The sequence below is a fragment of the Maylandia zebra genome, linkage group LG20 (genome assembly GCF_041146795.1).
Source record: "Maylandia zebra isolate NMK-2024a linkage group LG20, Mzebra_GT3a, whole genome shotgun sequence".
Classification (NCBI taxonomy): domain Eukaryota; kingdom Metazoa; phylum Chordata; class Actinopteri; order Cichliformes; family Cichlidae; genus Maylandia; species Maylandia zebra.
The window spans coordinates 22,114,150-22,129,997 of NC_135186.1; the positions used below are offsets into that span (position 1 = coordinate 22,114,150).

Genomic DNA, 15,848 nt, shown 5'->3' on the forward strand with positions numbered 1-15,848 from the left:
TTTATCAAACTGGAAGAAAAACTGACCTTTCATTGTATCTCTCTCTATCTCTCTCTCTCTCTCTCTCTCTCCATGCCTCCCATCTCTGCAACAGGCGCTCGGGGCGGGTGCAGCACTGTCGCATCCACTCTCGTCAGGAGGCAGGCAGCCCAAAGTTCTACCTGACTGACAACCTGGTATTTGACACGCTCTTTGCTCTGATTACCCACTACCAGCAGGTGGCGCTGCGCTGTAACGAATTTGAGATGAAGCTGACTGAGCCGGTACCTCAGACCAATGCTCACGAGAGCAAAGAGTGAGTACACATATGCATTTTCAAAGATTACTGAGAAAGTGCTGAATTTATTACGTGATGTGCATCATATTTTTGTTTTTGTTTGTCGCAGGTGGTACCACGCCAACCTCTCCAGGAGCCATGCAGAGAACATGTTGATGAGGGTTCCTCGCGATGGGGCTTTTCTAGTCAGGAAAAGGGCAGAGCCCAACTCCTTTGCCATTTCATTCAGGTAACTTAGTTGCCAGTTTAAATCTTAGATGATCAGCATATTGAGTGTACATGCACATAAATGCCTTGTATCATTGTTATTTAGCAGAGTTCTCTCTTTGGGTTTCTTCACAGAGCCGAGGGTAAAATAAAGCACTGTCGTGTGCAGCAGGAGGGTCAGACCGTGGTGCTGGGCACCTCAGAGTTTGACAGCCTTGTAGATCTTATTAGCTACTATGAGAAGCACCCTTTGTACCGTAAAATGAAACTACGCTATCCCATCAACGAGGACACACTGGAGAAGATAGGCACTGCTGTAAGTACCACATTATACAGTCTACAAAGGAAACGTCTGGCCAGTGAAAAATGCTGTATTGTTTCATGGCATTATGCTAGTTTCATTCTGTGGTGAAATCACCACCAGCCTAGCAAAAAGAAAAACAAACTCATAATGTATTGCCCAATAGGAGCCAGACTACGGGTCACTGTATGAGGGAAGGAATCCAGGCTTTTATGTGGAGGCTAATCAAATGCCAACATTTAAGGTAAGAGTGCAGGATGGAGAAATCGACAGTTAGCTGAGATCTGCAACATCAACACTTGGACATGTAAACATGACGTAACCTTGTGTGCTGTCTTTCAGTGCACGGTGCGAGCCATGTATGAGTATAAAGCCCAGAGAGACGATGAGCTTTCCTTCACTAAGAATGCTATCATCTCTAATGTGGAAAAACAGGAAGGGGGATGGTAAGTGAGTGGCATCAAATCCATTCAGGAAGTAGCTCTTAATTATTAATTTAGACTGCAAATACGTGCTTAGCATTAGAGAACTACGGTAAATTAGTGAATGACACATTTAAAATTCTCTTAGCTGTCCTGGGATCATTTTCTAAATATGAAAGGCTTCTAAATATTTACAAACCACATCCCTTGTCTCTTTACCCCTCCCGCCTCTTCTTCTTTCAGGTGGAAGGGTGACTGTGGAGGAAAGAAGCAGATGTGGTTTCCGGCAAACTACGTGGAGGAGATCAGTCCGTCAGCAGCCGAGCCTGATAGAACTGTGAGGATCAAACCCTTAAAACAAGATGCTTACTCAAGCACATTTTTTTGTATTTATTTAAAGAGAAATGAGTACACCTGCTCCCACCACAGTGAGGTCATTCATGTCTTCATTTACAAAGATACATATGTGCTCTGTTTTCTGTCAACAGGAGATGACAGAAAACAGTCCTCTTGGAGATATGCTGAGAGGAAGTCTTGATGTGTCTGCCTGTCAGATTAGTAAGTAGCACCTTCGCTTCCTGTAGCAAGTCACCTTGAGAGCAGTAAACCCCTACTAACTGCTTTTAAAAATAAATTTAATTGTAGGACACAGTCATCACTAGGGCTGGGCAAAATGATTATTTTCCTAATCGATGAATCTACCGATTAATTTTTCAATCCGATTCTGTTTTGATTTGATTTGATTATCGATTATTTCCGCATTATTTGACTTGTATAGCAATTTCACATTTACTAATTTATGTATCTCAATGAAAACACAAATTTCTTCATTTCAACACCTTTTAATAAAAAAATTGCAAAATAAAGTTGTAGTAGTACAATCTTATATTAGAGATAGCATTTAACAAGAAATGAAATGTGCAAAGTGCATAGCCGTCGTGCTTCCTTTTCTGTTAAAATATCCCCATACTGTAGAACTGCGTGTTCGGGTGGAATGATTTAAGTCGACTGCGGCTGCCTCACTCGTGTTGCCGCTACTCACTGCCGCCATGTCTGTTTTGAAAGTGACGACGCGTCGGCGTAATCGATTACGTCGACACGTCGCCCCGGCCCTAGTCATCACTCTCTTTATTGTTATTTTTCTCCATTATCAGCCTCTTAGTTTAATAAGTCTTCTCTGTTTTTATTATTACTGTTGCTTTTCTCTCCGATTTGCATTTGATATGTTATTGACATCCTGCAGCCTTGTCAGTACACCCCTATTAGGTCTGGCACATGCTGCCTTGCATTGTTAACCTGAGTCCGTTTGTCCATCTGGGTGGCTCGTTGGCACCATCTAGTGGTAGTATGAAAGATGAGCTAAAAATGCTCAGAAAGTAATTGCATTCATTTACAAAAACATGAATGTTTTAATTAAAAAAAAACCCAACTATATTCTAAAAGGGATTATTTGGTTTTATATAATCCTTTCATTCTTTAAAAATAACTCCTTGCTGAATGTTATCACTTATTGTCTAATACTGGATGATACAGATGGTTTACAATAATTGCTATGGATTTGTCATCTTGGGCTCTTCTCAGGTGGTTCTTCTCCACCATGTTTTCTTCCTTTGCTTATGGTCTGTTAGTCTAGTATGTCCATGATTTCAGCACCAGCCTCATTTATTTACTTTTTTAAAACCGTCATTACTTCCATTTATTGGTTCCCTTTTTCTAACTTTTTTCTTTTTTTTTCTCTTCAGATGTTCGTACCGAAGGGAAAGGCAGCAGGCCTTATGTTTTCACCCTGACACAGAATACCCCTGTGCGGATAGGCATACCGCTCGACATCGCTGCAAACACGCAAGAAGAGCTCAAGGAATGGGTGTTCAAGATCCGTGAGGTCACCTTGACCTCAGAGGCCAAGGTAAATATACAGAAATAATATGCTTCACATGAAATGCACTCACACTTTGGGTTTAAGCTGAGCAGTGATGTGCCTCACTGTTGGTACTACTATATTTATACTTGTGCCATGTCTGTGGCCAGATAGAAGAGGGGAAGATGATGGAAAGGAGGAAGAAGATTGCACTGGAATTATCTGACCTTGTCATCTACTGTAGGCCTGTGCCATTTGATGAAGAAAGTAAGAACTATGTGCACTCACTCACCTGCACACATAATAAAAAGAAAAACACCAAATGCAGATGGGGTCACATTTCTCTTTTGTCGTCGCTTTTTTTTTTTTTTTTTAGAGATTGGCACAGAGCGAGCCTGTTTCCGGGACATGTCATCCTTCCCTGAAACCAAGGCAGAGAAATACGTCAACAAAATCAAGGGGAAGAAGTTCCTGCAGTACAATCGGCTGCAGCTGTCCAGGATCTACCCCAGAGGCCAGAGATTGGACTCTTCTAACTATGACCCGCTCCCCATGTGGCTCTGCGGATCTCAGCTGGTAGCACTTAACTTCCAGACAGGAGGTATCTTCTCTTCCCTTCTGAGAGCAAAGCTGGAAGACAGACAGTACATTTCATTTGTTTACGTGTTTTTTACATTTTTTTCCTTCTATTCCTTCCTCTTTCCCTCCCTGCAGACAAGCCCATGCAGATGAACCAGGCCCTGTTCATGCTGAACGGAAGAAGTGGCTACGTCCTTCAGCCGCCCATCATGAGGGACGACAACTTTGATCCCTTTGACAGACAAACACTACGGGGTGTGGAGCAAGTCAGTCTAGAGATTGAGGTACAGTAGACTGAGGACTGGATTTTTCTGCTTTCGGGTGTGATGCAGTTGTGCAGAAACGAGTCTGCCCTTCATCTCTTTGGGATAAATGAAGCGGGTGGTGGTTATGGAGACAGACAAGGTGAAACTGACAGGTGGTGTTTTGTTAACAGTGTGATTGTAGTTGCCCACTGGAGCAGCAGCAGTGATTGTAACACAGCTCGGAGAGGTAACCGAGGTACTTTACAAAACCTAGCAACCAATTGCTGCAATTTACATGTAAATACATTCCCCTTTAGTTGCAGATGTAATAATATTTTTTGATTAAAGGTAACTCACTTTTCATAAATTATGAATAAACATTCATGAACTTGTTTAGAAATCAAGTCAGGAAGCTCATTGTTGTTTCTTCACTGTGAGACTCACTGACTGCTTCCAATGGTGTACTGCAAACACTGCTCATAGTCATGCTTTTAATTACACATGTTTAAAGGAGGAGTTCAACCTGTAGTTCAAACACTCAGTTAGCAATTGAGCAGAAAAACACATTATAAGATGTCACTGATGGAAAAGCATTGTGTGTTTGTGTGTAGCAACATGTTAATGTAAACAAAAATTCCAAAGACGTAATCGCTTTTTGTCCTCTGAAGGTCTTGGGCTCCCGGCATCTGCCCAAGCATGGACGTGGCATCGTTTGCCCTCTGATTGAGATCGAGGTGTGCGGAGCGGAGTACGACAGCGCCAAGCAAAAAACAGACTCTGAAGGTGAAGCTGCTCTTATTTAAACACGAGTTCCTCTGCCAGTAAAGACAGGCCCTGCCAAAACTGGGGAGGAAGAAAAAAAAAAAAGCAGTTGCTGTTTACTGGATATATTTTCCTCGTGTAATTTCCTGTATGGTCTGAGGAAAAACAGGAAGTTATACAAACAACTGTGCCATGTGTGGGAATACAAAGGGAAAACATTGAAACTCGCACAGCTCTCATCAGGTCGTTATGACAGAAGAAACACTTTTTTTTTTTTTTTTTAATGTTTTGATGGTTTAATGCATAGATTTTGTTTGCTACATACTTTGATGTGGATACTGGGAAATTTTACTGCAACCTATACTTTATTCTCTAAAATTCCCATCAGTGAGTAAGGACAGGATTTACTTTAGTACAAATTTAAGAAATGTAATCTATACTTATAACGACTTTTTTTTCAGTATATTACTAAAAAGTGGTATATCGGCATAATGACATACTCTCTTTTTTTTTTTTTTTTGTCCTGGAAAGGGTTTTATTTCCGTGTAATGTAGAGGTGCAACCTTTATCTAGCAGCTAATTACAGAAGTCTTTATACTGCTGTTACAAGGGAAATATAATTGCACAAATGTTAGAGAATTGAGAATACACCCTTTACATTTTCAATATTTCTTTTCTTCTGTAGCTGATAATGGTCTCAATCCCACTTGGCCGAGAAAGACATTCCAGTTCACCGTGTGCAACTCTGCTTTTGCCTTTCTGCGTTTTGTGGTGTATGAGATCGACATGTTCAACGACCAAAACTTCCTGGCTCAGGCTACGTTCCCCATTCATGGGCTAAAGACAGGTACGCCTTCAACATGTCTGTAAATAGTTTTTACATGTTTTGTTGCTGACTTTAAGTATCTCGGGGTCTTGTTTGAGGTGAGGGGTGAGTAGAGCGGGGGATTGAGTGTAAAAGTGAGTTTTACCAGTCGATCTACATTTATCTGCTCACTTACAGGCATGAGCTTTGGTAGTGACCAATGCAAGCACTGGAAATTAGCTTCTTCTATACAGGGAGTGCAGAATTATTAGGCAAATGAGTATTTTGTCCACATCATCCTCTTCATGCATGTTGTCTTACTCCAAGCTGTATAGGCTCGAAAGCCTACTACCAATTAAGCATATTAGGTGATGTGCATCTCTGTAATCAGAAGGGGTGTGGTCCAATGACATCAACACCCTATATCAGGTGTGCATAATCCGGGCTCTAGACTAACTTTTTGCCATGGGCGTGCCGGCACGCCTAACTTTAAAAAGTTAGGCGTGCCGGCACAAAAGTTAGGCGCACACAAATTTTATAATAATTGATATAATATAATGTGTTTTTCTGGATACACTGTGCTTTTTCAGCATTCAAAGATTGATGACACCGTGTCAGAGCACTGGCTATGAATTTCAGAAGGATCAGGCCTTAACAGAAAAGTTAGCAATAGTTCTTTTCCTATTACAGCTACATCCACTTCTGTCGTGCCTAGGCTGCTCACTAGGGCTGGGTATCATCACTGATTTCTATAATCCCTTCAATTCCGGTTTTCAAAGTCCCGATTCGATTCAACTTAGCCTCAGACAGTCAGAAATATTATAATTCTGATCATTTATCAGTACTGACTTCATCAGAATTGTGAGCATCACAGCAGATGCCTTTGTGTGAAACTGAGAATAAAACACAGAAAAACATGAAGGAGATTTTCCTGGTCTGGCTTTTTATAGCAGATAACCTTAAAAATATTCTACAATGTTCTGCATATAAAGTTTAAATTTCTTCAGTATTGAACAACAGAAAAAATAGGCTTTCTTGTCCGAGGTCATTTAAGTGAAAAAAAAGAAAAGAAAAAGACAGCAGCCGACAGCGCTGTAAACAACGGTAGACTGGTGGGCAATAAGCGAATGAATAAAACAGAAAACAGAGATTGGAGACGGGAAACTGTTCTTGAAGTACAGAGAGAGATAGAGAGAGAGCTAGCTGTGCATGAAGTGTGATTTTAATAGTCGTGGAAGCAAAACAGCAAAATTCATGATGACACTGACCAAATGTGAAGCGCAGTTTGCTGCTTCTTTTGCTGCTGGCTCGGTGAATTTTGGTTCAGCGCAAAAAGACGTAAACACAGCGCGGACCGGACGCATCAGGATCGCTAAGCTCCGACAGCGTGTCCGTCTACGGGCCGTCAGGTGAGAAAGCCGAGAAAGGCAAAGTTGATTCTGATGCGTCGGTCCATTCTGTGTTTACGTCTGTGTGTGGAGTGCGTGTACCTGCTCTCATCTGCTGTTTGGTTGTTGTTGAAATGGTTTTGTGAGCTTTAATCTGAGAATCTGGCGTTTATGACAAAACACAGTTATATTTAAAAGTCGATTCAGGATTTAATTAATTGATATCGCTTTATTCAAGCTACTCACCTCCATCTATCCACCTGCACTTTCAACTGGACCACGGCCAATCAGAGAGGTCCCGCCCCTTACTATCTCTGATTGGTTTAGTCCACGATAGGGGCATAATGTGTGTCTGTTGTTGACCACAGGGAAGGTTGCAGATTTTTTTTTTTTTTTTTTTTTTTTTTTTTTTTTTGCTACCCGAACAGTTGGTCGCACAGGTGCAACCAAATTAATTTTTTTTAGCCGCACCACTGAAAAATTTGGTCGCATTTGCGACCAAATTGGTCGCACTCTAGAGCCCTGATAATTATTAGGCAACGTCCTTTCCTTTGGCAAAATGGGTCAAAAGAAGGACTTGACAGGCTCAGAAAAGTCAAAAATAGTGAGATATCTTGCAGAGGGATGCAGCAGTCTCAAAATTGCAAAGCTTCTGAAGCGTGATCATCGAACAATCAAGCGTTTCATTCAAAATAGTCAACAGGGTCGCAAGAAGCGTGTGGAAAAACCAAGGCGCAAAATAACTGCCCATGAACTGAGAAAAGTCAAGCGTGCAGCTGCCAAGATGCCACTTGCCACCAGTTTGGCCATATTTCAGAGCTGCAACATCACTGGAGTGCCCAAAAGCACAAGGTGTGCAATACTCAGAGACATGGCCAAGGTAAGAAAGGCTGAAAGACGACCACCACTGAACAAGACACACAAGCTGAAACGTCAAGACTGGGCCAAGAAATATCTCAAGACTGGTTTTTCTAAGGTTTTATGGACTGATGAAATGAGAGTGAGTCTTGATGGGCCAGATGGATGGGCCCGTGGCTGGATTGGTAAAGGGCAGAGAGCTCCAGTCCGACTCAGACGCCAGCAAGGTGGAGGTGGAGTACTGGTTTGGGCTGGTATCATCAAAGATGAGCTTGTGGGGCCTTTTCGGGTTGAGGATGGAGTCAAGCTCAACTCCCAGTCCTACTGCCAGTTTCTGCAAGACACCTTCTTCAAGCAGTGGTACAGGAAGAAGTCTGCATCCTTCAAGAAAAACATGATTTTCATGCAGGACAATGCTCCATCACACGCGTCCAAGTACTCCACAGCGTGGCTGGCAAGAAAGGGTATAAAAGAAGAAAAACTAATGACATGGCCACCTTGTTCACCTGATCTGAACCCCATTGAGAACCTGTGGTCCATCATCAAATGTGAGATTTACAAGGAGGGAAAACAGTACACCTCTCTGAACAGTGTCTGGGAGGCTGTGGTTGCTGCTGCACACAATGTTGATGGTGAACAGATCAAAACACTGACAGAATCCATGGATGGCAGGCTTTTGAGTGTCCTTGCAAAGAAAGGTGGCTATATTGGTCGCTGATTTGTTTTTGTTTTGTTTTTGAATGTCAGAAATGTATATTTGTGAATGTGGAGATGTTATATTGGTTTCACTGGTAAAAATAAATAATTGAAATGGGTATATATTAGTTTTTTGTTAAGTTGCCTAATAATTATGCACAGTAATAGTCACCTGCACACACAGATATCCCCCTAAAATAGCTAAAACTAAAAACAAACTAAAAACTACTTCCAAAAACATTCAGCTTTGATATTAATGAGATTTTTGGGTTCATTGAGAACATGGTTGTTGTTCAATAATAAAATTATTCCTCAAAAATACAACTTGCCTAATAATTCTGCACTCCCTGTAGTGTGGCAGATATCTTCCATAGAGAAGGCCGCTACTCTTTCATATTCAAAGGAGCCAGCTGAGGAGTTTCACATATCTGACTAGTTAGGGTATCTCCCCAGAAGACCTGGAGGAGGTGGTGTGGGCCTCCCTGCTTAGACTGCCTCCCCAATTGGCAAAAAATGGATGGATGGATCTTTTTGCAGACCACTAATAAAAAATAAATAAATAAATCTTTTGCTTCTGTCTTTATAGGTTACCGGTCAGTACCTCTGACGAACAGCTACAACGAGGACCTGGAGTTAGCTTCTCTGTTAGTCCACATGGACATAACCAGAGGAAGGGTGAGCTCCACAATGTTTGTACTGTCAACAAACCACTCAAAAACATGCAGACACAACTTGAAGAAGGCCAAGCAGACATATTGCTGACAAATTAGTAATGAGTGCTGTGAAAGCCAGATCTTGATTTTTTTATTTTATTTATTTTCTGCTTTTTAAAAAATTTTAATTTTTTTTATGGAAGAACAAATAGTCAAATGAGCTTTACACAGATTTCGTTACCTTTGGATCGAGGTAAACGTACTCCTACCCTGTTTCATGACTTTATGTAAAGCTAGGTGAACATGTAGCTGTACAGTTACTGAACAAACATGAGAGTGCTTTTACTTTTTGCATCTAACCTAGGTTTTAATTTCCATCGTGTTTAATTTCCTGTATGTTAATAATACCACAGGACAGCCTCTTTTTTTGATTCTTACTTTAAAAGCAGGGGTGAGTGTACCTCATGTCTTAGTAGTGATAGTATACTGTACATGTTTCTGAATTACATGATTTGTATGAAAAACAATTAGCTACTAACTGGTGCAAAAATGTAAGGGCAGTGACATTAAAAGAAGAAGAAATGCATCACTATTTTAACACTTAAACCATGAGCCCCGACCCCATCACACCCTGTGTATACAAACATAACCCTTCGTTTAACTCAGCCCACCACCCCAGGCTGACTGAGCTTCGGGTGGGATCGCACAATTGAAATACGAGCAGCCACAAACAAAAAAACAAAAACAAACCACCAAATGTATAGTCACACATTAGCCGGCAGGTCTGCAATGAGATTCGTCAGATAGTGAATGGTGCAAAACACCCAAATGGGCCATAAAAGGCTTCCATGTATGAAAAAATATCTCCCTTGGGCCTCTCAGTACAGTGGACTGATGTTTCTGTGTACGAAAGGTGAACGCAATTATTTTTGTTTAAAGCTAATGCTTCATTAGCGGTCCCAGAATTTGCTATTAGTGGACATTGTTGCAGGGGACTCTACTGCTTTTATCTCGAGCATCAATATAAAGCACAGATTTGGAAAAATGAGTCCTTTTAAAAAACACTTCTGCTTGTCTGAGTTAAGTGCTTGTATGTTCTTTGTCTGTAGCTGCCTCCCTCAAATTATTTCTTAATCCCTCCCCAGCTTTTCTTCCCATTTACTTTTGCCTTTATAGTTCATCTTATGTTCTTGAATGACCTGACAAAATTATAAATGCAAGACTTTAAGCTCATCTTTGATTATACAGAGAACCACTAGTGTTTACTCCTTTGTTTTGTTTTTTATTTCAGGATGAAAACGGTGAGGTTCTCAGCCCATTCGCTGCAGTCGGGGCCTCATCAGTGTCGGCAACAGCTCAGTCAGTGCGGGAGCGTTTTGGGGAGCTGAGCTCAGTCTCCTCAACGTCGTCCAGCATGTCTCCTTTGCCTCAGTCTCCAGCCCAGGCCATGGCCTACAGAGGGAGGGAAGGCTCTTTTGAATCCCGCTACCAGTCCCCCATAGATGACTTCAGGGTGTCCCAGGAGACACTGCTGGACATGGACGCGCAAAACAGAAGGTGTGTGTGTGTGTGGTGTGTCTCTCTTTGTGGTGTTAGATGCCTGTCCAGAGTGTTTTGGACGTGTAGAAGATTACAGACATTATCCTGTCTTTGTCTTCACTTCAGGATCCCGCGGAGGACCAGAGTGGAGAACCGTGTCTAAGTCCAAGCCAATCAGGACGCATTTCTGTTGCAACCCCCCCTTCCTCCTCCCCATCCCCACCACCCAGTCGCCTCTCCCCCGTACCGATGATGTCACTGACTGCTGTGAACAGTTTCCATGGAAACGCCCACCACCGCTTTGGCCTACATTTCAGGCAGCTCTCTCTCCCTCCATTCGCCCAACCCCCCCCCCCCCCTCTCTCTCCCACACTGTCTTTCTGTCTCTGCCCCTCCCTGCCTGCTGCCCAGCCTCTCTTCACCACTTGCCAGACGAGAAGGTGAAGGGAGCATACTCGGACATTAGAGGGGCGAGGGGGGGTCACTAAGAGGAAGCTGACCGCTGTGGGCAAGAAGAAGAAACGACATTCACAGTAGAACAAAAAGCAAGACTGAAAAAGTTCCAGCTCTGGCCTGACTGTTTGTAATCTCTCGTGTTTTCAGTGTGCACAGCTGCTTAGTTTGAAGGCTAAGATGAAGAAAGGGGACAGTTATAGAAGGTATCAGTTTGAAACTGTTTCCAGTTAAGTTTCTTTGCTCTTCTCTATTTGGCGAATATGAATATATATATATATGTATATGTATATATACACATATATATTTATTCCTGCTGTGCTGTTGGCCAGAGAACAGCACCAGCTCACCTGCTCTCAAAGAGCTCCTGTCTCTATGTTTTTAATTATTATGATTATTTAAACCTTTAAACATTCATAATGTGATTTCTTTTTTTATGTACATGTGTAAAACATGAGGGCTCTCACTGCTTTAAAAAAAAATTCTCTTCTTTTGTTTTGGGGGGGTTTTTCGGGGTTTTTTTGCAGAGGAAATGGTGTGCCTCCAGCATATCTCCTACCCTAAACTTGGAGTGATATTAAATTTTTATTTTATGTTTTTTTTTTTTTTTCCTGTTTGTGTTTGGAGCAGTGAGAGAGCAGATCATATGTTATGCCTGCACATATACACACTTATTTCTAACCTACATTCCAGGAAAAACAAAAAGTGCACATCATTCCGTGTTTGCTGCGTTTCACACGCATTTACAAGCCAGTGTGACACATTGAGACATGTCCTGGGAATCCAACACCTCACTGTGTGATGAAGCAGGACCAGGGATAAACGTTAAGCCAAAAAAAAAAGGTCTTATTGTGAGAAATGTGCTTTTTATTTTTTTTTTCCTTCCACTTCTTACTTGTACTACCAATGTGTTACAGGCCATATTTACAGATGTCCTGTCACTCAGAGGGACGAGTCACAGGGCTGTGGGTTACAGCCAAAACATTATCCTGTTCACTCCCCTCAGCAGTGGTTATTATTTACAGTCGCAGTCAGACTTCATATGAGGGACATGAATGTGTGCCTCAAACTACTATAAAAATAATCTAATTAGATTAATTTACAGGGAACACTGTAAATGTTTTAAATTTGTCAGTGCGCCATGATTACTGTAATTATGATGATTGTAATAGTTACCCTTTTAACTATGCAGCCCTTTGTTGCCAGGATTTATGAAGCAGTGGATACTCCTTTGAACTCAGATTTCACGTCGTAAAACTATGTCTGGCCACTTTATTCTGAGCATTTTAATTTGTTCACATTATCTCTTGGCGTAATGGCCACAGATCGGGGACAGTTCATATTAAAGAAAGTGTGTTTTGATTACAACAAATATGTATTCAAATGGTTCTAAGAAAGTGTTTTACTGTAACCAAACAGTTTTAGATATTCTTTGTTTCTTGTTTTGTTTTGTTTTTTAGTTAAAAAGGAAATCTGTATTGACCAGCAGTGGTTGAGTGAGAAGGGTTGAGTTGCCAGTGTTGGGAATAAAGTAATCGTGCCATCTGGTACCCATCACTGGGCCACAGCGACATAAAGGACCGTTCGTGTTTGTGCTGTTGTGGTATTTTTGGGCAGCTTTGTCATAGCTACATGCTGCTTCCCAGAATCCAGTGAGGATTACACTGCCTAAGAGGTAATTAAATTGCCACTGCCCTTGGTTTTATTTGTAATGAAATGTGCAAACAAAACAAGAGGGAAAGAAATGGAGGCTTTGTGCAAAACACTGACTGATGGATCGAAGCGAATGCAGATGCTACATTTCATTATTGTGAACGTTTGTCCAGCTGGTGGATCAGGACCTCCCTTGTGCATTAAGTTCAGGGAGATGTTCTTTCCTGTGATTCTGGGGTAAGAGCAAGATTGACATGAACAGGCAGAGTTAAAGCTTGAATTTTTCTTTGTTTTTTTCTGTAGCTTAGTCATGGATGACAAAGGTAATCTGCGCCTTCATTGAACCCAGAAGGAGCACTTATGGTGTTATCTTTCTAGGTTTGTACTCGAAACAGTGTTTTCTTTGCTTGTACGTGGTGACTATATGATGTAAGCTCAATATTCTTGCTCAGTGTTCAGTCACTGGGGCACACCTAAGCCATATGCTATGATTAGAGGTAAAGGCAGGGTCAGGAGTGAATACTTGAGGTCTCAAAGAAAAAGACAAATGTTGCATTTGCACCCCCATACTAATCCCAAAGCTCCTCCGTGTAACATTTATTTCTCCGATGGATAAGAGCTCACCCTCCAATGCTGCATTGCTCTCATTGCTGAACTGTCTGCTAATGTCTGCTAATGTCTATGTGCCTCGATCTGTGTACACATCACATTGAAGCCACGTCTTTCACCTGCCCCGCTGGGCATAAATCACCTGCACAGCCATGGTACACCCACACAGGTGCTGTCACTTTGCTTCTCTGCACCGTGTGAGCCTCTGCAGACCACGTTTGACTGACATGCCCCCGACTGTACTGTTCACTTCTGTCGAGACAAAACGTACTCCCGCCAACCTGTAATGAGCTCTAATCTGCCAGAATAACCGAGAACACCTGTGTGGGTGCACAGAGCCCTTAACTGTAATTTGAGTTTTGCATTTTTGTTTTTCTCCAGTCTTGTCTGTTTAGTTAGTGACAGCTCCATTTACAACCGCCTTTCTGTAATGTGCCTAAATATGGAGAGGAAGAGTATTCATCTTAATTTTGCCTTTCATATGAAACATATTCAAGCCTGAAAAGTAAATAAAATACTTATTACTTATACATCTTTGTTAGCCTTTCTTTTTTTTAATGTGCTGGTGTGACTCAGTGAGGTTAATTCTTTTCAGTTCCAAGACCAAAATGTAACTGCAACAGGTGTCACTAACTACACTACGCCACAGGAAATCTGTACTTTAGTTTCAATATGAGAATGTGTGAACAGCAGCCTGAAAGTGACCAAAGTGTTGCTGTGCTGAAAGTTTATTATCAATACCTTAAACCCAACGATCTGAAGGCAATTCTACTGTAAAAGAAACATAAGTACATTATTGGAAAACAGGGCAAAAGGCCACGTTGTGGTAGATACACCAGGGGGGCGACCGTGGCTCAGGGGGTTGGGAATCGCATCTGTAACCGGAAGGTCGCCGATTCGATCCCTGGGCTCTCTGTTCTGGTCGTTGTGTCCTTGGGCAAGACACTTTACCCTACTTGCCTACTGGTGTTGGCCAGAGGGGCGATATGGCAGCCTCGCTTCTGTCAGTCTGCCCCAGGGCAGCTGTGGCTACAACTGTAGCTGCCTCCACCAGTGTGTGAATGTGAGAGTGAATGAATAGTGGTATTGTAAAGCGCTTTGGGTGCCTTGAAAAGCGCTATATAAATCCAATCCATTATTACTCGTATTGAGTTAGACTTGCGTTCTTGCTAAACTGGTGTAATTCTTTGTGGGAAAATTATTGGGTTGAGAGCTGGCGCCTGATTTCAGTACACTGAAGTCATTGTCATGTTCAAGAAGCTTTGTGATATGGCGCATTATCAGCCATCAGAAGCCATTGGAAGATCTGGGATAGACCGCAGCAATACTTGGGCTGTGGCACTGAACTTGGTAATAACGGACCCAAAGTGTGACAAGACTACATCCCTCACACCATTCATTACATCATCACTCCCAACCTGAACCTTTGATAAAAGGGAGGATGGAGTCATGTGCGTATTGTAGCCCCAGTTTCCTAATCTTAGCTCAGAGGATTGGCACCCAGTGTGGTCTTCTGCCGCCCAAAGATGCTCTTCCCCATACCCTCGTTGTAACAAGTGGTTACTTTTGTGGCTGTTGCCTCCCACTCAAAGCAGTCGAACCATTCTCCTCTGGCACCAAAAGGCATTTTCACCCAACTGCTGCTCTGGATATTCTTTTTCTGACCCTAGACATGGTTGTATGGAGAAAGAAAAAAAATCACAGTAAATCAGCAGTTTTTCATATACTCAGACTAGCCAGCGGGTGTCCACCCATATGGAAAAGATATATATAAATCTTATAAAGTTTGTATCTGTCTTGTGTGAAACTTGTATGAAAAGCATACAAGAGTGAAAACACATAAGATCCCTTGAAAAATTATATAATGAAAGTTGTATGTTTTGTATACTTACTAAAACAATGTATGAAAGTAATGAGAAAGTGGCCACTTTCAGGAGTAAATCATGTAATCCTTATATGATTTACTCCTGAAAGTGGCCACTTTCATGAGTAATCACATATAAGTTTTTACTATTTCTTTTCCATATGGGCAACTCCAGTCCTCAAGAGCTACGGTCCTGGAGCTTTTAGATGCATCCCTACTAAGACACACCTGAATCAAATAAATGGATTGTTTATCGGGCCTTTGCCAAACGTGATGGCATGCTGAAGAGGTAATCCAACCATTTGATTCAACTGTGTTGGAGTAGGGATGCATCTAAAAGCTGCAGGACAGTAGCTCTTGAGGACTGGAGTTGGACACCCCTAAACTAGCCCATACAACACACTACTTTTAAAGTCACTTAAAGTCAGTTTGAACCCAAGCATGTCATCTTGACCATGTTTACATTGACTGATTGAAGATTTGTGTTAATGAGCAATTACAACAGTACCTAAAAAAAAGTGGCTGAGTGTTTGCAACAAAGCTAGCTCGACAGGGACTTAAAATTACTTATGAGGTAAATCTTTCATCATAAGGCCTCAGTGTTCTTATTTGAGGTTTAGTCCTCTTAATTTGCCTCAGTGCTGTAAGCCATGTAGAAAACTTTACTTATGAACAGACA

The 15,848-nt window shown here is 41.8% G+C and overlaps 1 protein-coding gene across 1 annotated transcript in view; it reads left to right on the forward strand.

The window, feature by feature from the left end:
- Window positions 1-13,835, forward strand: part of plcg1 (phospholipase C, gamma 1) — a 30,610-nt gene extending 16,775 nt beyond the window's left edge. The window contains exons 18-33 of the mRNA XM_004545970.6: window positions 95-295; window positions 387-506; window positions 620-800; window positions 952-1,029; window positions 1,128-1,231; window positions 1,451-1,544; window positions 1,696-1,765; window positions 2,950-3,113; window positions 3,236-3,332; window positions 3,442-3,666; window positions 3,780-3,928; window positions 4,558-4,672; window positions 5,337-5,498; window positions 8,985-9,073; window positions 10,343-10,608; window positions 10,717-13,835. Coding sequence (XP_004546027.1) covers window positions 95-295; window positions 387-506; window positions 620-800; window positions 952-1,029; window positions 1,128-1,231; window positions 1,451-1,544; window positions 1,696-1,765; window positions 2,950-3,113; window positions 3,236-3,332; window positions 3,442-3,666; window positions 3,780-3,928; window positions 4,558-4,672; window positions 5,337-5,498; window positions 8,985-9,073; window positions 10,343-10,608; window positions 10,717-10,753 — 2,152 coding nt within the window. The 3' untranslated portion in view covers window positions 10,754-13,835. The remainder of the gene's footprint in view (window positions 1-94; window positions 296-386; window positions 507-619; window positions 801-951; window positions 1,030-1,127; window positions 1,232-1,450; window positions 1,545-1,695; window positions 1,766-2,949; window positions 3,114-3,235; window positions 3,333-3,441; window positions 3,667-3,779; window positions 3,929-4,557; window positions 4,673-5,336; window positions 5,499-8,984; window positions 9,074-10,342; window positions 10,609-10,716) is intronic.
- The last annotated feature ends 2,013 nt before the right edge of the window (window positions 13,836-15,848 follow it).